At 41.7% G+C, this 23,471-nt stretch overlaps 1 protein-coding gene across 2 annotated transcripts in view; it reads right to left on the bottom strand.

Moving 5' to 3' along the window:
- Positions 1 to 23,471, bottom strand: part of AP3B1 (adaptor related protein complex 3 subunit beta 1) — a 230,603-nt gene that overhangs the window by 11,640 nt on the left and 195,492 nt on the right. For both annotated transcript variants that reach the window (XM_066602845.1, XM_066602844.1), the window contains exons 25-26: positions 15,348 to 15,445; positions 3,291 to 3,429 (exon numbers count right to left, since the gene is read on the bottom strand). In XM_066602845.1, coding sequence (XP_066458942.1) covers positions 3,291 to 3,429; positions 15,348 to 15,445 — 237 coding nt within the window. The remainder of the gene's footprint in view (positions 1 to 3,290; positions 3,430 to 15,347; positions 15,446 to 23,471) is intronic.

The following is a 23,471-nucleotide window of genomic DNA, read 5'->3' as shown; positions in this document are numbered from 1 at the left end:
GCTAATTATGTCTATGTATTAATTCACCAAAAGACTCATAAGTTCTATCAGACTGTATAGACAATTCAGTTGATGAACACAGGTCAGGTGAATTCCATATTTTAGCTTTTGTTGACACGACAAGTTGATTTTACGAAATGTAGCATTTAAGGAAAGCTAAGACAATAGTCTATAAAAGGATCACATGGTTCAACATATTATATTACGGTGTTGCTTCTCCAGGCTTTGCAGCTTAAAAAAGCACATTAGCAATTCATATAGCTTCAGTGGTAATATTCACATCACTAATTCCTCAACAGGGGATTAATATCAATGAAGAATACCCAGGATATGCATACAGTGTAGAGGCAGGCATTAGGAAAATGTAGTCTCAGTTGGCAAGTAACCAGTGCCTCATGAATATCTGATCATGAAATGCCTCATAAGTGTCACAGACTCTTTGCAGGCTGATAAAGTGCAATCTCATGAAAAATAGATTCAGCCAACAAAATGGCTGGCCTGTCATGGAGTCTAGAATGGGATTAGTAATATAGGCTTTGAAGACAGTTTATACACCTGCATTTGCATTGCATTAAAGATTTACACCGAGTGTTTATTGATTTCTTTTTTAAAGCCCTATATCTAAAAACTCTGGCCAAAGCAAAATGACCAATAGGCACCCAATACCCAAACCACATGCCCAACCATCAACTACGCTCCTGTCCGGCCTCTTTTTTTTTTTTAAGCAGCAGCTGAAAGTCACAGTTAATGGGGTTGTCCCAAAATGCGGTGTAAATGTAGTATCACGGGATAACCACTTATACGATTGGCCGTCCTGCAACAACAGGACAAGACCTGCCATTATAATCTGTATCTATACACATCTCTCATATTTATATAGAGGCATGTTATGACATAATATATACACACACATACACTAATGATCGGCACATAGATAGCCTTCAGGAAGAGGAAGCATCCTGCTCCACCTGGAGACCAGGCTATGGCAGTTGGAGCTGCATACAGAGCCTTCATATACTCTTCGTCAGCATTTCAACATATTTTAAACGGGGTTGTTGGGTTACTAGTTCGCATTTTAAAAACAGGTGCAAATGGACTAAAATGCCATGTTCAGCAGTGCTTACCCGTCCTCCACCCCGGCAATCCAGCGTTGCAGCCCCACAAGTGTCCTTGGTGTCTGTTGACAGCAGGAGTGCCAATTAGAGGCTGCAGCGTCACCACTCGTTCTCCTGGCTTCAGCGCATACATCCTGGGGGCGATGATGCCAGGAGTTCCAAACAGTGATGCTGCAGTCTCTGATTGGTAGGTGGCGGTCACCTACCAATCAGAGGCTGCAGCATCACTGTTTGGAACTCTGCTGTCAACTGAGAGGTGCGACAATAAGGGGGCGGCAGTGCAAGATTGCTAGTGCCAAGGACAGGTAAGTATTGCTCTATTTGTTATTTTAGCACATCTTCACTGGTCTTTAACCCCCAACAGTCATGTGAAAGCCCTGCTGAAAAACAGCACTTTTTTATTGTAGATTTTGTATTTCTGTGTCATGTAAATACATTTGATGCAGAACGCAGTCGCCTTAAGTGCATTTTTAACCCCTTAGTGATGTAATTTTAGTCTTGAGAAAGAAAATTGTATCCTGGTTTTATGTTCCAGCGGTCTCTATTTTTTGGTTAATGTAGCTGTATGATACCTTGTATTTTGTGGAACCAATTTTGGTTACAGATAAGTTATTGATCACCATGTGGTATAAGTATCAGGTTACCATTATTATACGGGTCATTAAAATTCTAACACCAAATTTTATAGACTGTTTTACCACTTTTATGCAATATAAACCCCTCCCTTTTTCTTTTTTAAACAAAAATACCTTGTGTGGCGACACATATCAGGAACAGAACATTTTTATTTTTTGATCGACAAAAATCGCCTTTTTGTTGTTGGACAGCTTGTAGTTTTATTGGTACTATTTTGAGGTATACACGACTTCTTAGTTATTTTTAATTCCTGTTTAGGGAAAGTGAGATAATCAGTAAACTGCTATTTTGGATTTTTTTAATGCAATATTCTGTGCTTGATAAATGTAATATATTTTATATTACGGGTTGTTATGGATGTAGCAACACCAATTCTGTAGGATGTCTTTTCTTTTTTTATTATTTAAAGCTTTGTGCAAGGGGAGAGAGTCTTTAATATTTTTTTTTCTGTAAAAACGTTTAGATGCCCTGGGTCTGCAATGGTGTAGATGAGTGAGTGATTAGAAGAGCAAGTGCTTATGATTTCACTCTTTTTCTGGGAAAAAACCCCACATGTGACAATCAGAAAGCAAATATGCTCCCTGATTGACAGGGAGTGTGTCTGTGTGTGAGAGACAGAATGTGTGTATGTGTGACAGAGTGTGTGAGAGAGAGAGTGAGTATAGAACGAACAGAAGTATTCCCAATCTGCTGGGGGAGTTAAAATGTGAAAAGGGCAGCCGGAGTTTTGGTGGCAGCATGCTTGTAAGTAGGACAACTCCTGCAAGGATATGGCGAGTTCAATCAACAGTAACAAAGTTCAGATTTAAAACTGTGATAATTGTAACTGTATCACAAGGTTTTGTATCACTGTATCACAATTGTACTTCCTAAATGCCAAACACAACATTATTGCTTTGCTGACTACAATTTATCAATCACTCTAGTAAAAGATACTTTTATACATCTAATTGACAGAAAGGATATTAAATATAATGCAATAAAATGTTTATCTTGAAGATGACCATTAAATGCAACTTGAAACAATGGGTAAGAGCCCATTTAAACGCAAAGATAATCATTCAAAAGATAATTTTGAGCAAATGTTTTGCATAAACTGCTAATGGACACTAATGTCCATTAGCGGCCTATCACGTTCAATTGCATGTAAATGAGCCTCCAGGATCTGTATGCGGAGAACATCAGATTTTCTGTTCTCTGCATTCAGCTCCTTTGTTCTGCCATGGGTTTTCTGCTAAATACAATGTAATCAGAAAACACAGCACCATGGACAGCAAACACAGCATGTGGTCTGTTTTATCTTCTCTCCAGATGAACAATGGATTTTTTGCTCACCTAAAAATCATCTTTCAGCCGAAGAGTGAAAGATGGGAGTATTTACGCACAATGATTATCTTTCAAACTATGGCTTTTGAGCTAATTTTGAGTAATAGTTGCGTGTAAATGGGCCTTCAGTTACAAAATGAAAGGCTTTTTTTAATGCTTTCTCTTTTAATACTGCACTACAGTCTTATGGTACGCAGTTAGCAAACCACTCACCTGTGTACATTGTCTTGGCCTGAGGGTACAACCCCAAAGTTGGCAGCAGCTAAGAACTTCTGTACAACCACCTGTGGAATACTGTTGTGTGGCGATACGGTTATCGTTGATGAACTCTCATTCATACCAGTCAGCTTTGCTGTAAAATTAGATACAAAATGTCTCGTTACTGATGTACAGGTGTATACTGATACATGAAAAATGTAACAAAGTTTAGAGTTTTCATTTCTGAAAATTTACTATACATCCTTGTCTATAAGGGGGCAGCACTTCCAAATGGGCAAAAGGCAATTTCTCACAATGTAGCACCACAGCGATTATAGATTATAGCAATTAAAAATCAATCAAGTATTGGATAATCCAATGTAGAAAATATCTTCCTGCTCGTCAGAAATTTTTTTTTTAAATTTGCATGTTTATTTAGTAGCTCCAAATATTACCATACTTCAATCTTGGAACAACCCCTCTGATGTGTTTTAATATTACAATTCAGTGTTCAATCCGGCAAATACATTTTTCAATAATTATTATTATTATTTAAAAAAAAAAGCACTACCCTGTCTAGTTCCTGCCATAAGCTGTTATTTTGACTCTTTAAGAACATCTTTGTAAACAGCAGATTTTGGCTAAAAAGTGTGCCAAAAATCTGTCTTAAAAGCCTTGTATCATATCTATTATGTGTTTTAGACACTTTTTTTCTACCTGAACAGCAAGGTAACTTGGCATAACAGAAAGGGGCGTGGCTTAGTGAAGATTGTGATGCCTAAACATGGCAGTATGTACAAGAAAATGCACCACCATTTTGATAAAAACTGCTGGCCAACCAATAGGTGGTGTTTAGAAATGAGCGAGTATAGTCGCTAAGGCACATTACTCGAGCGAGTAGTGCCTTAGCCGAGTATCTCCCCGCTCGTCTCTAAAGATTCGGGGGCCGGCGCCGGTGACAGGTGAGTTGCGGCGGGGAGGAAGGGAGAGAGAGATCTCCCCTCCGTTCCTCCCCGCCCCCGAATCTTTAGAGACGAGCGGGGAGATACTCGGCTAAGGCACTACTCGCTCGAGTAATGTGCCTTAGCGAGTATACTCGCTCATCTCTAGTGGTGTTACGTTAGCCAAGTGTCCCTAAAGATGGGCCAGATCAATCAAGTATGAGCCACTGTGATAAAACTAGCACATTTAAAAAAATTGCCTTGTCTGGGTTTAAACTGTCTATTGGACAGAATTAGTAAATCTGCCTGTGTGTCCAATGCTGGTGAGATGCCAACACTTCTAGTACATTAATTCTCATAGGCTGGTCTATATAATAGCAATGATCACTCAGCCGACTGTGTACAAGTAGATGCTACAAGTGGGAATGATCAACACCCGACGCTCGGAATCAAAACACCAGAGAGCGCCACGACAAATATGTAACAGTAATATCTACACAAAGGAGCTTTGTTTAATTGACGTGTTATGCTTTGTGTGCACTAACAGATCAAATTAATATTTTATCATGGGACAACTCCTTTAACCCATTAAGGATGTGGCCTAGCTTGGTACGTAAAGACAACAGCTTTTGGGGATTTCTATTTCCACTTTTTTAAAGTCATAACTAATTTTCAATCAACATAGCAATAATGAGGCTGGGTCGTCGTTGGGTGAGCTGTTTTTATTGGTACCATTTTGGGGGACATAATTTTTTTTTAAGGTTTTTCCACTTTTACACAATAAAAAAACCTTTTATGGAAAATTTATTTTTGGCTCCACTGCAATAAAAACCCGTAACTTTTGTATTTTTCCATTGTCTGAGCTGTGTGACACCTTGTGTGATCAGCTGTAGTTTTTATTGGTACCATTTCAAGTTCATCTATGAACAAGTGCCTGTTTACTCTGAATGAAGGCGGGAAGCCGGAAGACATCTCTTGTGAGCGATCATCGATCCTGTGTCAAAGCACAGGAGCGAAGATAGTTGGGATGACTATTGGACGTTAAAGTGCTTGACAGTCGTCCTGTGTAAAAGGACCCTAACTTGGTAAGTTGATTACGATCATCTCAACATGTAAAGATGTTAGATGACCATCTTCAATCTTAAGAAGTGCTAAAATCTTTGATCATAAGATTAGCCAATGGTTGTGTGTAAATGCAATCTCTCTATGGTCCTATATTAAAATCAGTCTAGGAGAATGAACCATAACGATCCAATAGATGTGTCGCCCATTCCATCACAATTTTTAGCTTTGTTCGGACAAGCACCTTTTCTGGTGTTTAGAAAAGACACAATTGATTGGAAAGGGGCAATGACCAGCAGCAATATGGATACTATAACGAATCATGATCAGATAATTGAGAACTCTGAAGACCTTAATAGGGAAGAGAAGTCAGTTTGAAGAAACTATTTATATGGTTGCAGTAAGTCAAAACTAAATCCTCCTAGTTTCGGGGATTAGATGCACTATAGTTGATACAAGTGCTGGGAATGGGGAATGGTGTAAGCAATGCTGAAAATTCAGATGTAAGTAATAAACACTCTTACTACAAAATTCAGAGTAAACCGCACTTTCCATCACCATCAATCCATTTATGGCGTAAAGCAGCAGTTAAAATATAATAACCTATAGAATTTACTACTGTAAGAAATACCGAACTGAGATATTTTTATATTCTGCATAAAAAGTAAGATGTTCCATTAAAGCACATACAAAACCATAAAAGCCTGTTAGCGTCTTAAATAAATGTGTAAATAAAAACAGTTGACACGGAAGTGGCGTATAAGTGCGACGACATACAGAAAAACATATAGATATGAAGGTTTTATATACTAATACATAAAAGTACAGTTATATACGCAATATAAACCCCCATATATAACTGGTAAACTTACGCAGAACTTGATGTCTGATATGTAATAGAAATTAAAAATAGATTGTAAAAGGACGTTGATAGGTGCTATGAGCCTCGGATATGATGGAGAACGTTTACATATTGTCCAATATATGCTAGTGCTCTATGAAGGAGGGCATCAGACATTAGGGTTCCAGACCTAGGTGCTCAATTAACCAGAACTATACTACACAATGGAAAGCCCTTCACTGGTCACGGGGCTGTAAGCAGAGCGCATACATTCTATATTGAAAAGGTATTTAATTTTCTAATACCCTGAACTTTTTTTTTTTTTTAAAGGGACCAGTCATCATCTTTGAGCCCAATAAACTACATTATAGGGCTCAAAGGTGAGGGAATGAGGAGTTCAGGGAACTAAGTTTTATAATCACTGGGTGCCCAGTTCCAGTGATGTGTTCCGTCGGTATGCAGACACAGTACGACTCATTTGAGACGGCTCTGTGCATGCACTCCCCTGTTCATGTCTATGGAAGTAGTGACAGGTTTTAATCAATGACTCTGAATATGGAGAAGCCTTTTCAGACATCTGGGATCCTGAGGATCAAAGTCTGTTCTGATCATCTGGATGGCTTGTTGCAGAAGAGAGCTTTGATACCTGTAAAGTAACAAGGGAAGCATCACATGGCCAGGGCATAATTTCATCCTCTGCTTGTAGTCACTGAACAGAATCCTGACACATAAAACTGGCGCATTTACTTAGACCAGTGTTTGAATTTACGTAACGTGCAGGAGTTGGGGGATCAGCTTGAGTTCATGGTGGCTAGGGACTCAGACGCCCATCCAGCTATGTTAGATGTTAAAGAAAACCGTGTTTGTAGTTTGTAGCATGTAAGAGTGAGCGACAGCTTTGTAGTCCAACTCCCACCGATCACGCCACAAATAAAATTAATGGTGGGGGAACTTTGTGTTGTGTGCTGGCCTTTGCTCCTGGGGACCGAGGTTGTGGTGTAGCACAATGTGGTTCCCCCAGATGGAAAGGAGCTCCAGAAGTCAGGAATATGGCAAAACTCGCATTTATTGGTTTCTTCTGGTGGTAGACAGGAGGACAAACAAAATTCCCATAATGCCTATGATACATTTAGGAGATGGTGACTGGAGATACCGTTGTTTCCTACACAAAAGTTCCCATACCGCTTATCCAGATTTTTCACTGGGGTCCTGGAAAGCCTACCACAATGTTGTATCTGGCACTCAGGGATAAGGCTGTGGATATCACTATCTTTTAGGCGTACAAAATCCAAGTATAAATTTATTCCTCCATAGACGCGACGTTTCGACCCACTCGGGGTCTTCGCTTGACAAAAACCCCGAGTGGGTCGAAACGTCGCGTCAATGGAGGAATAAATTTATACTTGGATTTTGTACGCCTGGAATGCGGTCACTCTCTGTACATAGTAGACTTTGCATAGGAGTCTGTGGCTCAGAGCCCCCACTTGTGACGTGCATTATGAGACCTGAAAGTGTTTTGCTGACAAATCCTGAAGTGTGCTGCGGATTAATTGCGTTGTATCCTATCACTATCTTTTAGCCAATTGTAGGCACTTTGTTGCTACGCGCAACATAATCTACTTTCTGAAGTTTATAGAACCAAACAGGGGCTTTTATAGACTTCTAGAATCCTCCAGCAGCATAGAGCTGAGGGCCTAGATAGATGCTCAATAATGCTGAAAAATAGTGGATACTCTGTCCTCTTGGTTTATGCCCAAAGCACACGGGTGTATTTGCACTGTGGGATCTGGAGCTCCCGTCTCCACAGCAAATACTGCCCATAGACATGCTATGTGAAATCACTTTTTCCTGCCCACGAGCAGAAATCGACTGCGATTTTCCGCTCGTGGGGAAAAAAATAAATCGCAGCATGTTCTATTTTGGTGCAAGCTAAGCATGGACGCCTTCCATTGATGTCAATAAAAGCAGTCCGTCCCACGGCCCGTCCGCAGTGAGCAGTGCGGGATACACGTCATCGCCAAGGGACTGTGCGTCACACACTGTACTGCGTGCATGTGCACTGGCACGACGACCAGCACATGCGCAGTACAGAGGACGCCTGCACACGAGACTCCGAACAGGTATGCGGGGGTCACCACCGGGGAATGGGGCTGGATGCCGACTGCGAGATCCGACCCGTTCGCGTGCATTCGGCCTTAGATTTTTTGGTTCTCCAATCACAAACTCCAACATAGCCATCAAATCAGCCCATACGACGAGGATATTTAACCATCAGGATATATAGAAAAACTTAAAACATATAAAGTCATGCTATCCTATTTTCCAGAGTAACATAAATACTTAGTAGTGACAACTCTGGGTCACTACATTTAGTGCATCTCTGGCAATCTGTGCATAAGAAAGTCAAATCTGTACTACAAATTATGTCAGTTTCTGGCGCAAACTGTAGATTTGTTGTGCAGATGGTGGCCAAGTCTCATCCTATAAGACATGATTACCTTTAGAAAGGTGGTGAGGGTGGTGGAAAAAGGGCAAAAGGCACCAAAAACAAAGCGCTGCAAGGCAACAGTGTTAACCACTGAGCCACCATGCTACTCCAATGACTTGCTACAATACAAGAGTGGTTATTAATATGGTCCATTATTAACTAGTAACTTACAGCCTACGCAGCCAACCCAAAAGTCTGTGGCTTTTTATGGCAGAATTCTTCTGTGTGGCTCTTCATAAATTCCCCCAAAGTACGTTACAAAAGTTTTCATTTCATAATGAAGCATTACTTGCTAAAACCCATTAAATATACACACTTGGTCCTGGGTTTTTATCCCACTCCATAGTGAAAATACGGAGCGGGATTACAGTTCCTGCCGTCCTAGCAAGAGCAGATTGGGTCCTTCACGGTCAGTGATCCAGGGGAGAAGACAGAAGCATTTTCAACTGCTTCTGCCTACTTTTGTAGGCTACGTGGCACTCAATGAGCGCTATGTAGAGAAAAGGAGAAGTGCGGCTTCCGCTATTTGACCTGGCAATCACTTAGCACACCCAGGTCAGCTTTGCCAGTGACTATTGTCACTATAAAAGGGGAGGTTTTCCACTATAACTCGGGCTCCTATGGATGTCCCAGTTGCAGTGAAAAAGGGTGAAAATTTAAAAAGAAAAAAAAGAAAGACGACCATGTGAATTCCCCAGAAGTCTTATATGCTGTCATGGAGCACATGAGTAAAAAAAAAAAAAAAAAAGACTTACAGAATAACACAAAGAAAGCAGCCCACCATCGATGCCATCCTAAACTGTTAGCATATGTACCCAAGACTATACAAAATTATTAAAAGGATGCAAAACAAAATAGCGAACCCATTCCCGTACGTTACTTTAAATATACACATTTTAGTGCATACATATTATGCAGCACTTTACATCAACTGTCCACAACTGTTACCTATTCATATTTTTGGAAACCCATGCAAACACAGATCCGATGTTCTCCTTGGTGGGATTTGAACACAGGACCCCAGTACTGCAAGCCAATAGTGCTAACCACTGAGCCACCATGCCGTCCCAATGATTTGCTACAGTACAGGCGGGGGTGTTAATATGGTTTACTATTAACTAGTAACTTACAGCCTACTAGTACACACAAAAGGTTTCTCTTCTGGCTTCACTAAAACCATTCGGCAAGCCCTAGAAATCCTACGAGTAATCTAATGCATGACTTCAGTTAGCAGTAAGTTCCACAATGATCCTGTGAACCTTAATAGTAATATCTTCAGTGATCATAGATTCTAACCAAGTCTACTAGCTCAACTTTAATGAAAAAAAAGTTAAAAAAAAAAAAAATACAGAAGCAGGCAATCATGGCGGTTGCTTGTGGAAACAAATGTTATCTGAGCAAGCAGTAACTGCAAATCAATAAAATGTATTGGAAAAATTAAAATTTAATTTGTGTGTAAATTTTTTTGTAAAGTTCAAAAAGCAGCAGAGAAGAAGAAAAAGCCAATCGGGTCTTTTTTTTTCAAAAATAGAATTAAAAATACAACCTTCAAAATGTTGCAGTTGATATCTGCAAGTAAGGGAACAATTGCCTGAAAAAGCCATCAAGAAATGTAGAGGGCATATGGCCATAAAATGAGGGAACATTACATTGTGTTTGTGGCTGTTTAACCACTCGATTAAGACAGCAGCTCAGGTAGAAAAAAAAAAAAAAAAGAGGAAGGACGGAGGAAGAAAACAGAGGCAGTATAGAGCTGCTTTTAAGCGGAGCACAGCGGCTGACCTAACACCGCCGGCAGAAGTGTACACTCATTTAGGACTTAAACCTTCTCCATTAAGCTATATTGAAGAGCAAATGCTCCGTAAATGAATGCAACTATGTTTATGTTAAAAGCCCATTTCTAGCAGCCTGTAATTAAAGGAAATTTTGTACAAAGCCAGGGCTTTTTTTTTTTTTTTTGTCCAGCTCCCGCAAATGGAAAGATGGATAGCATTCATACAAGTGGATGCGTCGCTTCATATTTAACCTTAACACGGCCGTCATTAATGCTTTGTCAAACTTCTTCCATGAAAGCCAAGGTACTCCTCTGCTGAAGTAAAATTAAAAAAATCAACTATACCATGCTTTTCAGAAGAGAAGATTCATTATTGCCAGCTAATGTATTGGCATAAAGAAAACTAACATCCTATCGGACGAGGCACACATTCAGTCCGCCCGCCGAGCCCCCTCCCATTTTAACTCGTGCTGTTTTATTGTTATAGGCAATTTGTACCACTCAGCATGACAGTGTAAACTGAATTAAGATTAATTTACATGCAAAAGAACACTTAGGAGAGCAGCACGGTAAGCAAATGTATTGTCTCGATTGCTGAGGTGGAAAAGAACCTGGGAAGGGAAAAAAAAAAAGCTGGTTTAATTAAGGGGCATCAAATATGATTGCTTGAGGTAGTTAAGGGGCCAGAAAACAGTAAATGTCCGACTAGTTAAAGAATTAGCATCTTGCTTGTAAGGGATTTACAAGATAAGATTCATAAATCTTAATAAGGCAAAGTAAACACCTTACCTCTAACTTTCATCTGATGTTTTTCCAAAATGGGGAATAGAACCGCCATCAACAAAAACTCTGCATGTAGTATTACTTGGGAAGAACAGTACATGGCGGAGGAGAACGACATATGACACAGCAGTGTCATTTAAACAGTGGGCAGGACATGAGCCTTTGACTTCTATGGGAGAGTGTTGCCAGCATGCTTTATGATCTGTGCAGAAGTTGCTGTGCAGGGAGGAGGAGGAGGTTAGCTTTGACCTTAACCTACTGTGTGCGGTGTAACATATTTAAGGGCTCATTCACACTGGAGTATGCGTAAAATGCTGTGTAAACATTGCAGCGTTTGAACAGTGGATTGTTCAATTTTCCCTGCGTATGATCGTGTATGCGGTTTTTGGCGCATGTGTACCTGTGAAAAACGCAGACATGGAAAACAGTCTAGAATGATTTTCTTCCTGGTTTTGTTTAAATTCGTTAGCATGTTTCCTAGCAACATGCATGAAAAACACAACAATACGACTACTAGGCGTGTAATACGCAATAAAATAGAGCATGCTGCAATTTTTCTTACGCGTGTAAAAAAAACGCAATGGCTATACGCAAGTGTGAATGGATCAATGAAAATCCATTTACTTCCATTGACTCTATTCACCGCGATATATGTGGTAAAAATACCCCTGTGTGAAAGAGCCCCAACTATATATTGTCACCTTTCACTGTAAATCTCGTCAGTGATAAGTTCTCTATACAAAACAGGAAGAAGGCCATATGGCCGAAACGTCGCTACTTTCTTGTAATGGGGCAATAAAAGCTTTTGTATTTTTCTACATCCGCTTATGCTGCCAGTCCCTACTTTTTCCTGGATATCGGTTTGAGCCTGTCTGGTTTGGGCTCCTGCCTGGCGTTTGCATCCATTTGCCTGACCCTTGAGGAGGGACCATTTCTGTGCTGTTGGTGATACTCACTACATTTTCTTACAAAACAGAAAGTGTCAGACTATTAGGGCTTATTCACAAGTCCGTATATTAGCCGGGTTTTCACGCCCGGAAGATCTACGGTGTCCCTTTCTGCAGGGGGAGGAGGTGGGCTGGGTCGATAGCAGTGCACTGAGCTCCCGCCCCTCTCCACCCTTCATCACTATTTGCAATGGGGGGTGGGCGCGGACAGACGGGGTGGAACTTAGCTCCACCCTGTTCTGCCCTCCCATTGTAAAGTGGCGAGGGGCGGAAACTCAGTGCACTGCTCCCAGCCCACCTCCTCCCTCTGCAGAAAGGGACACCATATATCGGCCATGCGTTAAAACCCGGCCGATATACGGATGTGTGAATAAGCTCTAAGGCTTAGTAGTCAGTAACAAAAAAAAAAAAAAAAGAAAAAAGTAAAAACTATCCCGCGCAGTAGCAGAAAACCAATCTTTTTTTATTATTAAAATAACGCATTTCAACACAACATGTGTCTTTTTCAAGTTTATACAGACATTATCATATACGCTGCCTTATATAGTGTGGAATAACATTTTCTAAAAAAAAAAACAAAACAAAAAAAAACGATTTTCTTTTTTCTTGTACCTATAGATAAAAAATTTAAAAAAAAATTACTAAAAGATTCTTAAAAAATATGTTTAACATAAAGCACCTGATTTATACAAAAGGTAATACATTCACAATAGGCAAATCAAAGCTGAAAAAAAAAAATTTTTAGAAAACCAGTGTGGGCCCAATTTGTACAATCCATCATGCTAAAAATTCCAATTAATTGGTGACGACTATATGTTATTAGATGTTGCTTACATCAGAACATGAACAATAAAGTAAACAGATTTGAATAGTAGTTTGTGCATCTCCAGCTGACCCGGACTTTTAAAGGTTACTCATACCTTCAACTGTTGGGCGAGATAGGAGTTTCCCATAGCTCTCCCATATATATGAACATTCTACTTTGCCGAATACTAGTGTTTGCCACCACCTTTCTTTAGTGTACATTGCACATACATATTTACATCACTTGGTATCTGGTTCTGTCCCCATTGGGCCTCACAACCTATATACACTTGTCTGTATGTTTTTGGATCAGAGCACTCAGTGGAGAACTTCAAACTCCATGCAAACACAAGGAGAACTTCAAACTTCATAGAGTTGGTGGGATTTGAACTCTGGAACCAAACGTTGTAAGGCAACAATGCTAACCACTGAGCCACTGAGCGAGGTAAGCTGCAGCCAGACAGCTCTGGCACAGTCTTATCCCATGGGGACCAAAAAGTCTAGGCGTTGAAATTCAATGCCCCTAGCCCTTCCAGATAATATAGAATAACGTTGATCCACCCCCATACACATGAACCCGCCATCATCAGTGGGTTTGGTCAACTAATGTTTAATGTGTACGGGGGCATTAGGTGTGCTGGGGCATGGAATTACACAGCAAGCAGAAAGGCAGAAGCAGGCAGACTACTCTGCAGGGCAGCATTCTCTCAGGAAATGGAAGAGGCATCACTCACCTTTATTTGCAGAGCAGAAGTAAAGCAGCAATGAAGGCTTTAGCCAGCAGAAAGTGAAAAATATCAAGAGAGATGACAATGGACATCAGTAACACAAGATAACAGTTCTAGTGTCCTCATACAGAAAAATCCTAATCTGATGTAAGATTACTCCGACACTGAAGCACAGGAGCGGTTTAGTTAGACAACATTAACTTTCATCACCCATTTATACCAGACACATACCAGATACAGCCGAGCAGACAGACCAAGTTATTATAGGTCTTTAAAAGGCAATCTCCTTGATGTAGAATAAAGGTCTATTTACATGGGCAGATTTTCGGATCAAAATAAGCGCCGATATAGTAAGTCGAGTGGAGCTCACTCAGGACCATGGAGCAAAATTGCTACTGTAGGTCACTGAATGATTGTTAGTGTGAATATTGGGACACGTAATAATCTTTAGTTTTATAGCGCCAACATATTCTGCAGCACATCCCAGTTTCTATGGTGAGCTGCAGACAACCGATTTTAAAGCCCACACAAAAGTTGCGATCAGACAACAAGCAAGGGCCCTGAGACCAACAATCTTGCAAGAAATGCCATCTCTTCTTAATTAACCCCTTTAGTGGCACGCCATGAAAATCTCCAGGGCTTACTGCACTGACCATGCAGTTAAACCCAGGAAGACTTCCATGGACAGCTCTAGTGCTGAAATGTGCAGAGCACTGAGCTGTCATCTGACATCTTCCGGGGTTTTTACTGCATACTCAGTGCAGCAAGCCCCGGAGATTTTCCGCCCATAATACCAACAGTCAAAGTAATACAGTACTTTCAAATACGAGATTAAATTGGATTGTTGACTTATTTTAAAAAAACCTGCCCTGTTAGGCATGACTGTATTAATAAATTTGCCACTGAAGGGGTTAAATCCTAGACTGTGTTTAACAAGGACATTTTTACATAGCCACAAAATATAATAAGGCATTGTTAATTATTATTGACTGTTCAGGCTGTAATGTCAAAAGCACATGTACCATAGAGTCAGTTCAGGTTGCTGCTATGGGGCTACATGAGTATGCGGGTCTACCTCCGGTATTTTCCACATGTTGGAGCAAATTTGCACAGGGATGACATGGTGCATGCCCGATTGCAATGTTCAGAAGCAAGAAAGGCTTCAATCAGCCCTCTCTTTTAAAAGAACGAGTAGTTGGGTGGGTGGATGAGCATTGGGTAATTTTGCCCCAAATAGGAGCATGTTATAGAGGTCACATACGAAAAGGGCATCATTGATTACTGATTTTTATTTAGGGCTCCATCTGCTCTATGTACGTCTTTGCTTAAAGGTATAGCACCAGATTTCTAAAAAAAAAGGCTTAGGGAATGAACTGCAACACCAGAAACAGCCTATGGCAGAGGTGGAGCAGTTTCTGGGGGAAAAAAAGCAGAATCTTATTTCTAGACTTGCATAAACCCTTGAATGTTCATACTTCTCACTCCATGGAGCTTTTTGTATTAACTATTTCAAAGAAACTATAGAAAGTACACAGACCGTGCACCGATTCGAGATAGGTTAATCCCCAACAGAAGACCCCTCTCACCAATTTACACTAGTCAAACAAACTAAATATATAGGTTGTATTCTACACCTGATTTCTACGTATTTAAGTACGTCTTAGATCTGTATGTCACATTGTAAGACAACTTAGCTTTACTTACCCTGCTCTTTCTTAAAGTCTGTCTCGGACATGGTTACTGGTGACAGGAGTTCTCCAGGCGGTGGCTGTATTCCAACAGAAAACTTGTCTTCTTTGGTGCTTCAAAAATAAAAAAAGTCAACATAAATAATGTATACTTACTAAACAAAATAGAACAAAATCTAAGGCACCATGCCGCAATTTGTTTATCGTGCGAGTTTTCACACGGTCAAATCGAGGCTGTCTGCATAGGATTGCATTCTCTAATGCAATCCTAAGGCAGCGGACAGCTGTGTTCTTCATATCCCGCCTGTCATCAGGGAGCGGGATACAATTGAAACAGTAGTATCAGCTGTATCCCGCTTTGAATTCCTGATAACTGATCCCTTAGCATGCTGAAAGATCAGCGATGAGCGACGGCTTAACGAAAACAGCACGATGTTAGTGCAGTTAGACACAACAATGATCACTCAAAAGATTGCTTTGAGCAATTTTTGAGCGAAAAACGCTGTGTCTAAAAGGGCCTTTAGGTAAATCTAGCATTTTGTAGTCATGTAAAAAAAAATTTGACCATAAAACACAAAGTCAAACATTGTATTAAAGGGGCATTCACATGTGAGACACTTCTCACAATCACAGGATATGTCAACAATGTGTGATAGATGCGGGTCCAACCTAAGGGTTGACCCTAACTCTAGAATAAGAGACTTCCAACCTACCGCATTAAGGCTCCCAGGGCAGATGAGGTATAATATAAGCAGCCAAGCACCCTGCAGTATGCAATTTCTGTAACTCCTATGATGTGAATGGTAGTTATGTAAATAGCGTAGCACAAGCAGCTATTCTGTTTCCACATCTAACAAGTTACAGAAAAATTGTAACTTGCTACGCTATTTATGCAACACTATTCACTTTTATGATAGTTAAAGAAACAGTATAGTACAGGGGGCCGTCATTTCCGTAAAACCCGGCCACCACTCAAATGTAGTTGCTAGCATGATGGGATCAGAAAAGTGTTTGTGTATTTTAATTTTTTTTAAATTATTTTAAAGAAGCCATTCTATAGGACTTTGAACATGAGGGTCTGTTTTCTTGATAACACAAGTCATGTTACAAAATCATTGAAGACTAAAGGCCCTTTTGCACACAACGATGATCGCTGAAAAGATGGCTTTTGAGCAAACTGTTGCTTGTAAATGTGCCCATCTTTCACTTTTCTGCCAAACGATGATTTTATGTTCGGCATAAAATCCATTGTTCAGCAGAAGAGCTCATAGCAGGGATTTCACACTGTGTTTTTCGCCAGAAGCGCTGATAACATTGTCACAGCTGTCAGCCCCACGGAAAAACAAGGAATGTATTCAGAGAACAGACCACAGCCTGTTCTCTGAATAAAGCTCCTGGGGGCGCACACTCATTAATAAGCTACCAATTAGCATTAGTACCAATTAGTAGTATACGCAAAATGATCAAACACCATCTTTTGAGCGATCATCTTTGTGTAAAAGGGCCTTTACTTAGATTACGTCTAAAGGACGGGACTAAAAACAAAAAGCATCCAAAAACAAAAAACTTACATTGCAGGAACTCCTACCCAATGATAAAATCAAAAACACACTTAAAGGGGTTGTCTCGCGAAAGCAAGTGGGGTTAAGCGCTTCTGTATGGCCATATTAATGCACTTTGTAATGTACATCGTGCATTAAATATGAGCCATACAGAAGTTATTCACTTACCTTCCCTGCGCTGGTGTCCTCGTCTCCATGGCTCCGTCTAACTTCAGCGTCTAATCGCCCGATTAGACGCGCTTGCGCAGAGGGGTCTTCTGCCTTCGGGTCTGCCCGGCAGCAGCGGCGTTCTGGCTCCGCCCCATTCTACGCGTCATCGCGTAGCTCCGCCCCGTCACGTGTGCCGATTCCAGCCAATCAGGAGGCTGGAATCAGCACACGTGACGGGGCAGAGCTACGCGATGACGCGTAGAAGGGAGCGGAGCCAGAACGCCGCTGCTGCCGGACCGAACAGATGGGAGAAGACCCTTCTACGCAAGCGCGTCTAATCAGGCGATTAGACGCTGAAGTTAGACAGAGCCATGGAGACAAGGACGCCAGCGCAGGGAAGGTAAGTGAATAACGTCTGTATGGCTCATATTTGATGTACATTACAAAGTGCATTAAAGGGGTGGTCTCGCGAAACCAAGTGGGGTTATACACTTCCGTATGGCCATATTAATGCACTTTGTAATGTACATTGTGCATTAAATATGAGCCATACAGAAGTTATTCCACTTACCTGCTCCGTTGCTAGCGTCCTCGTCTCCATGGTTCCGTCTAAATTCGCTGGCAGCTTGCTTTTTTAGACGCGCTTGCGCAGTCCGGTCTTCTCTATTCAGCACGAGCCGCTTCAGTGTGCTCCCCGCTACAGCTCTTCTGCGCATGCGCAGACGAGCTGTCACTGCTCGGGAGCGCGCTGCAGCGGCCATTCTGCACCTTCCTCTGTTAGAGGAAGGTGCAGAAACTGGAGCTGCCCAGCGGAGAAGCCCAGCCCAGCCCAGCAGCCCCGAGAAGCGTCCCAGGTAAGTGATGGGTCGGGGGGGGGGCTGTCGCTGCGATGGGGGAACTAGCGCTAGGCCGGGGGGGGCTGTCGCTGCGCCGGGCGGGGGGGGGGCTGCCGCTAGGCCGGGGGGGGGCTGCCGCTAGGCCGGGGGGGCTGCCGCTAGGCCGGGGGAACTAGCGCTGGGCTCCGGGGCCTTCACCTGGGCTGAGGGTCTAGCGCTGGGGAGCCGGGGGCTAGCGCCTTACCTGCTGCCTGGCGGTGGGCGTCTGGTCGGCGGCTGCGGGGCGTCTGGTCGGCGGCTGCGATGCGTCCGGTTGCCATGGAGACACAGCTGGCGGCGTCTCGGGAGCGCGCACGTCGGGCTGCAGCGAGCGACGGGGAAAGAGCCGGCGGCCATCTTGAGAAAACTTTATAAGTTGCTGAAACGCTGGAACGGTAAGTACGAACCAGCTAGAAATGTCATTTACAGGGGGGCTTAGTAATGTGTACTTAATGGGGGGGACTGGGCAAAAAAAAAATTTAACTGCTTCCTCGAGACATCTCCTTTAATATGGCCATACAGAAGTGCTTAACCCCACTTGCTTTCGCGAGACAACCCCTTTAAGTTGTACGTCTACAAAACCTTGGAAGACCACCCAAAATACAATACTAATATACATAAAGTTATTAAAGTCCTGTGGATTACCAGAGTCTTAGGACTTTTAAATACGAAATTAGAGGATTTCATTTTTACTAAAAACATACAGTTTTTTTGGCTGTAGAAAGTTGACCCATATTGGTAGTTTTCTTTAGCGTTCTATATGCCTAGACACATGATTAATCAATATTGTATAGTGACACACCATGTAGAGTATATACCACAGACATAGATCAGCACATTCCAAGCTTATGATCAGTATTGATTCTGGATAGCCCCTTAGGCCCATTATAACACGAGAAATATAATTACTTGAAATAGAAAATCAATTGATTAATGTTCATGATATTTAGGAAGAATATTTATAACAGGTTACTGATGAGGGGAAGATGTTATAGATGGAGACGAAAACTATTGGCTTTATTATTGATGGGTACGACTTCTCATATCGGTTACGAATGAGGATGATAAAAACGGATTCTTCTGAAAAGCAAGTTTGAGAAACAGTATAAGGCTCAAAGTCCTAAACAAACAAACAAAAAAACCGAGAAATAATAATGTGTTCATACTACACCACTTCGACACTTGCCTACTTTCTGTACATACTATATACTGTCATCAAAGTTAATTTCTTGCGTATTTCAATCTACGTAATGTGATAAAAAAGTGCTGTTGAAAAAAAATAAGATGTCCTAACTTTCAGTTTTGAATGAAATCTTGACCCCTTAAGGCCCAAGCACTGTAAATTTACAGCGCTTAGTCCTGGGCTTTAATCCTGGCTGATAGCAAAAATATAGCATGGGATTAAGGCCTCTGCTCCTACAATCAAGGAGGAGGAGGTTGGGTTCTCAGCTGTAAGGCCTCATGTCCATGGACATGTGCGGATTCCAAGTACAGAAATCCGCAGCGGAATCCACCCCTGCCCGTAGCCATGGACATTTTATTCATCTGTCCGGATGCGGTGTGGGTCTTCTCTGTCCCGGATGGATCTTTTCTTCTGTACTGTGGATGCAGTCAGAGTGCCATGCACATGTGCAGTACATTTTTTCCCTTTAAATGTCCTGCTTTCCCCCAGACCCACAGCACGCCCGCAGTTTCAACTGTGGGTGTGACGCAGATTGGACAGCTTCCATTGACTTCAATGAAAGCTGTCAGTGCAGGAATTCGCAGAAAATGGAGCATGCTGCATTTCTTTTTCCATGCATGCGATCCGCATGCCGGGAAAAAAGACATCTGCAGGTATTTAATTACCTGCGGATGCCCAATGATGGTCTATGGGGCGTATTGAACTACGGATTGTCCCCGCAGGTGATCCGCAATTCAATTATGCCCATGGACATGAAGCCTTAGTCACAGCTGAAAACCCAGAGAAAAAGGTAGAAGTGGGATTTAATCACTTATGCCTTCTTCTTTCCTGGGTACATACCACTCAATGCGCCCCATGTACTAAGATGTGAAAGTGTATCGTCCACTACGTGAACCAACAATCCCTTGACCGCCGGGATCCCCTGTTACAGCAATGCAGCAGGGTCCTAGCAGACCCTGATCAGCTCTACCAGTGACTAATTTTTACTACAGGGGGATGTTTTCCCTGTAACTTGGGCTCCAATGGATGCCCCAGCTACAGTGGGAAAGTGTGTAATTGAAAAAAAAATAATAAAAGACCATGTGAATTACCCCCAGAGATCTTATATGACGTCATGGAGGACATAGATGGTAAAACAAAAAAAATTGCTACAAAAATAAGTTTAAAAAAATTACATGTATAAAAAAAAAAAAGAAAAAAAAGAAAATGACCCAAAGCAGACGCCAACCATAACAGTCGTCGTATGCACCCTGTAATCCAAGCTTTTAGAAACTTTGTGTGTGACAGGAGTGCCTGCCATTCATGCCCAGTCCATGCACTAGGTCACATGTGGCAGACTGTACATCTACATGTTCTATGCTTCTTCGAGATTGGCATGGAGATAGAAATGTAGCAGTCTTTCCAATTTCCGATATCACTATTAGAGAAAAATTCTCAACATCCAAAACTCGCACAATTTTCTTGCCATATGAACGCACCCTAAGGCCTCGGGCTGAAGAGCGTTTTTTTGGCGCATCGATAAAAAAAAAAAAAAAAAGCGCTGCTCGCATCAGCCGAAGTTGCGCTACAAGGCAATTTTTTCTTTTGTTCACAGAGAGGGATCGTGTTTAACTCCTGAGACACTGATGTATACAGAGGTCCTCATAAACTTTACATAACAGTGTTTGGGAGTTCTTATATACTATTTCATATATTTGACACCTGAGTGTTGTGGTGTATTATACCTGATCGTTGATTGCTTGGAGACCTATGTTAGGTTTTTATTAGAGATGAGCGAGCCTACTCGGTTAGGCAGTTACTCGAGCGAGCATCGCTCTTCTCAAGTAACTGCTTAGTGATCCGAGCAGGCTCGGGTGGGCTGCGGGGGGAAGGGGCGGAGCGGGGGGAAGAGAGAGAGATCTCTCTCACTCTTCTTCCCGCTCTGCTTCCCCCCTGAGCCTGCTCGCTTGAGTAACTGCCTTACCGAGTAGGCTCGCTCATCTCTAGTTTTTCTTTTTTTTTAATATGCATGCAGTTACATGGGCTTTAGTGCCTTTTATAGGCATTTTCATGCCACTATAAAACCTTAGTGCTTTGTGCCTTCCAACAGTCAAAAGACAGTTTCCCTTTTTGATATTAACTATCCCAATATTTACAGGTTAGGTTTGGTGGTCCTTGTAAAATCAGAAAGCCAATCATAAACAAACTGTCATGTATGGATAACTTAAAGCATCCCGATATGACAAAGGTGGCCAACCTCTTGGACTACATTCAACTTTGAATCAAGGCCATGAGCCGCGATCCGTAGACAGATATTTCAATCCATTGTCATGTTTTTGTACTGCTTAGAAACACCTCGATGGACTTTCAGCTGTTATTACCCTAAAATTCATAAAAACTGATAGAAACACCTTCTGACTACCCATTTTTTTGCCATTTACAATAAAATTAAAAAATACAACATTTTCTATCTACAACATATTACACACAGAAATTGATTTTTTTTCCCTATACAGCATAGGTAACCAGCATTTTATATGCAAAACACATAGTCAGTGATTGGCAGCTAAAGTCAATTGACGTACCCATTACCACTATCTCCCAGCATCCCCCCCTCCCCGAGGCTGTGCTATAAGGCTATTGATCTGAACACTGCCGATCGGTTTCCATTTTCTGATTTTGGGCAGGCCAATTAAGAATGTGAATAATTGTGATTACACTGCTTTGGGATCAATTACATCTGATGCAAGACAAAGTGCTTGTACTGGAGGAACCCAAAGAAAAGGGTTATGACGATTGATGCCTTTATGTTCTATGGTTCTTGAAGAAAGTCTAGAAATGATTGTGAGATCAACACAAAACCTTGTGATTTGTAGATAAATCATTTCCTCTGTCAAGCTGAGGCCATAGAAGGAACAATGAATAGTCTATTATGTATTCACTTCCTAATTTCAGTAATACTTATAATAGGATTCAATTAACCCATATTTAATAAACCTAATTTGAAGTAATTTAGCTTATTATGCAAGATTTTACTAAATATCAGTATTAACACCTGTCCAAGCCAGGCAGACGAACACCGCAGCAATCTGCAAGCAAAACCACACGGATCTCAGACAGGCGACATGAACTACTACATGTATGTTGACCCTTGATGATGATTAGCCATTCAGTCGGTGCCGACTCTGGGTCACCCTATGGATCAACTCTCACCATTTTTGTCCATCAAGTACAGCTGCTTATAACTGACAAATAGACACAATCATGGCAGAGACTGGCATGACTAACCAGAGAGTTCTTGGATGACCTCTTCTTCGAGAGCCACTAACAAATCCCAAATCTATCCCATAATATCCTTCCCCAGTCCATTTGCTCGCCTGTGTCCAAAGTAAGTGAGCTTTTTGTTTTAAATCTTCTCTAGTGACGTTTTTGGCTTGACGCGATTTAGTACTTCCTTGTTCGCGATTCTCACGGTCCATGACATAGGAAGCCTTCTTCTCCAGCACTATAACCCAAAAGCGTCTAACTTCCTCATCATCTTTTTTAAGTGTCCAGCCTTCACAAGCACAAGTCGCAATGGGAAAAATAATTGCATTTAGTAGGCAGCACTGGGTTCTGAAACTGATGTCTTTACTTTTCCAGATCTTGTCCATTCCTAGCCAAGCCACACAACCCATTGCTACCGCGTTTACTCGAAAATAAAACCTACCCCAATTTTTGGCTATTTTCGGGGAGGCTTAAAATATAAGCCCTACCCTGAAATAAGTCCTAGTTCGACTAAAACAAAAAAAATAAATTTATACATTACCTAGCAGGCGCGGTCTGGGATCCTCCCGATGGTCTCTTAAGTTCCGTAGCTCCACCGCGTGTCCTGCACTCATCGGCCGCCGACAGATTATCGAACTCTGGAAGTGATGGTTGATTGGTTCAGTGAGCGCTGCTCTCAGCCAATCAATGCAGTGCTCGCTGAACCAGAGACCGGCAAGAGGGACCTAAACCACGTCTGCTAAGTAAAATAAGACATTCCCCGAAAATAAGAGCTAGTGCCTCTTTTGGGAAAAAATTAATATACAACAGGGTCTTATTTTCTGAAGGGCTGTTATAGTGTACAGGGATCAGCCCTATTCTCATTTGCACAAGGAAAGACTAGAAGCAATGGGATGAAACTGAAAGGGAGGAGACACAGATTAGATATTAAAAAAAACTTTCTGATAGTGAGGGTGATCAATGAGTGGAACAGGTTACCACGGGAGGTGGTGAGTTCTGCTTCAATGGAAGTGTTCAAACAAAGGCTGGACAAATATTTGTCTGTGATGAGTTAGTGAATCCTGCACTGAGCAGGGGGTTGGACCCGATGACTCGGGAGGTCCCTTCTAACTCTACCATTCTAT

This window comes from Eleutherodactylus coqui, chromosome 5, assembly GCF_035609145.1.
Source record: "Eleutherodactylus coqui strain aEleCoq1 chromosome 5, aEleCoq1.hap1, whole genome shotgun sequence".
NCBI lineage: Eukaryota > Metazoa > Chordata > Amphibia > Anura > Eleutherodactylidae > Eleutherodactylus > Eleutherodactylus coqui.
The sequence above is the reverse complement of the archived record's forward strand: the minus strand, read 5'-3'. Positions and strand labels throughout refer to the sequence as shown.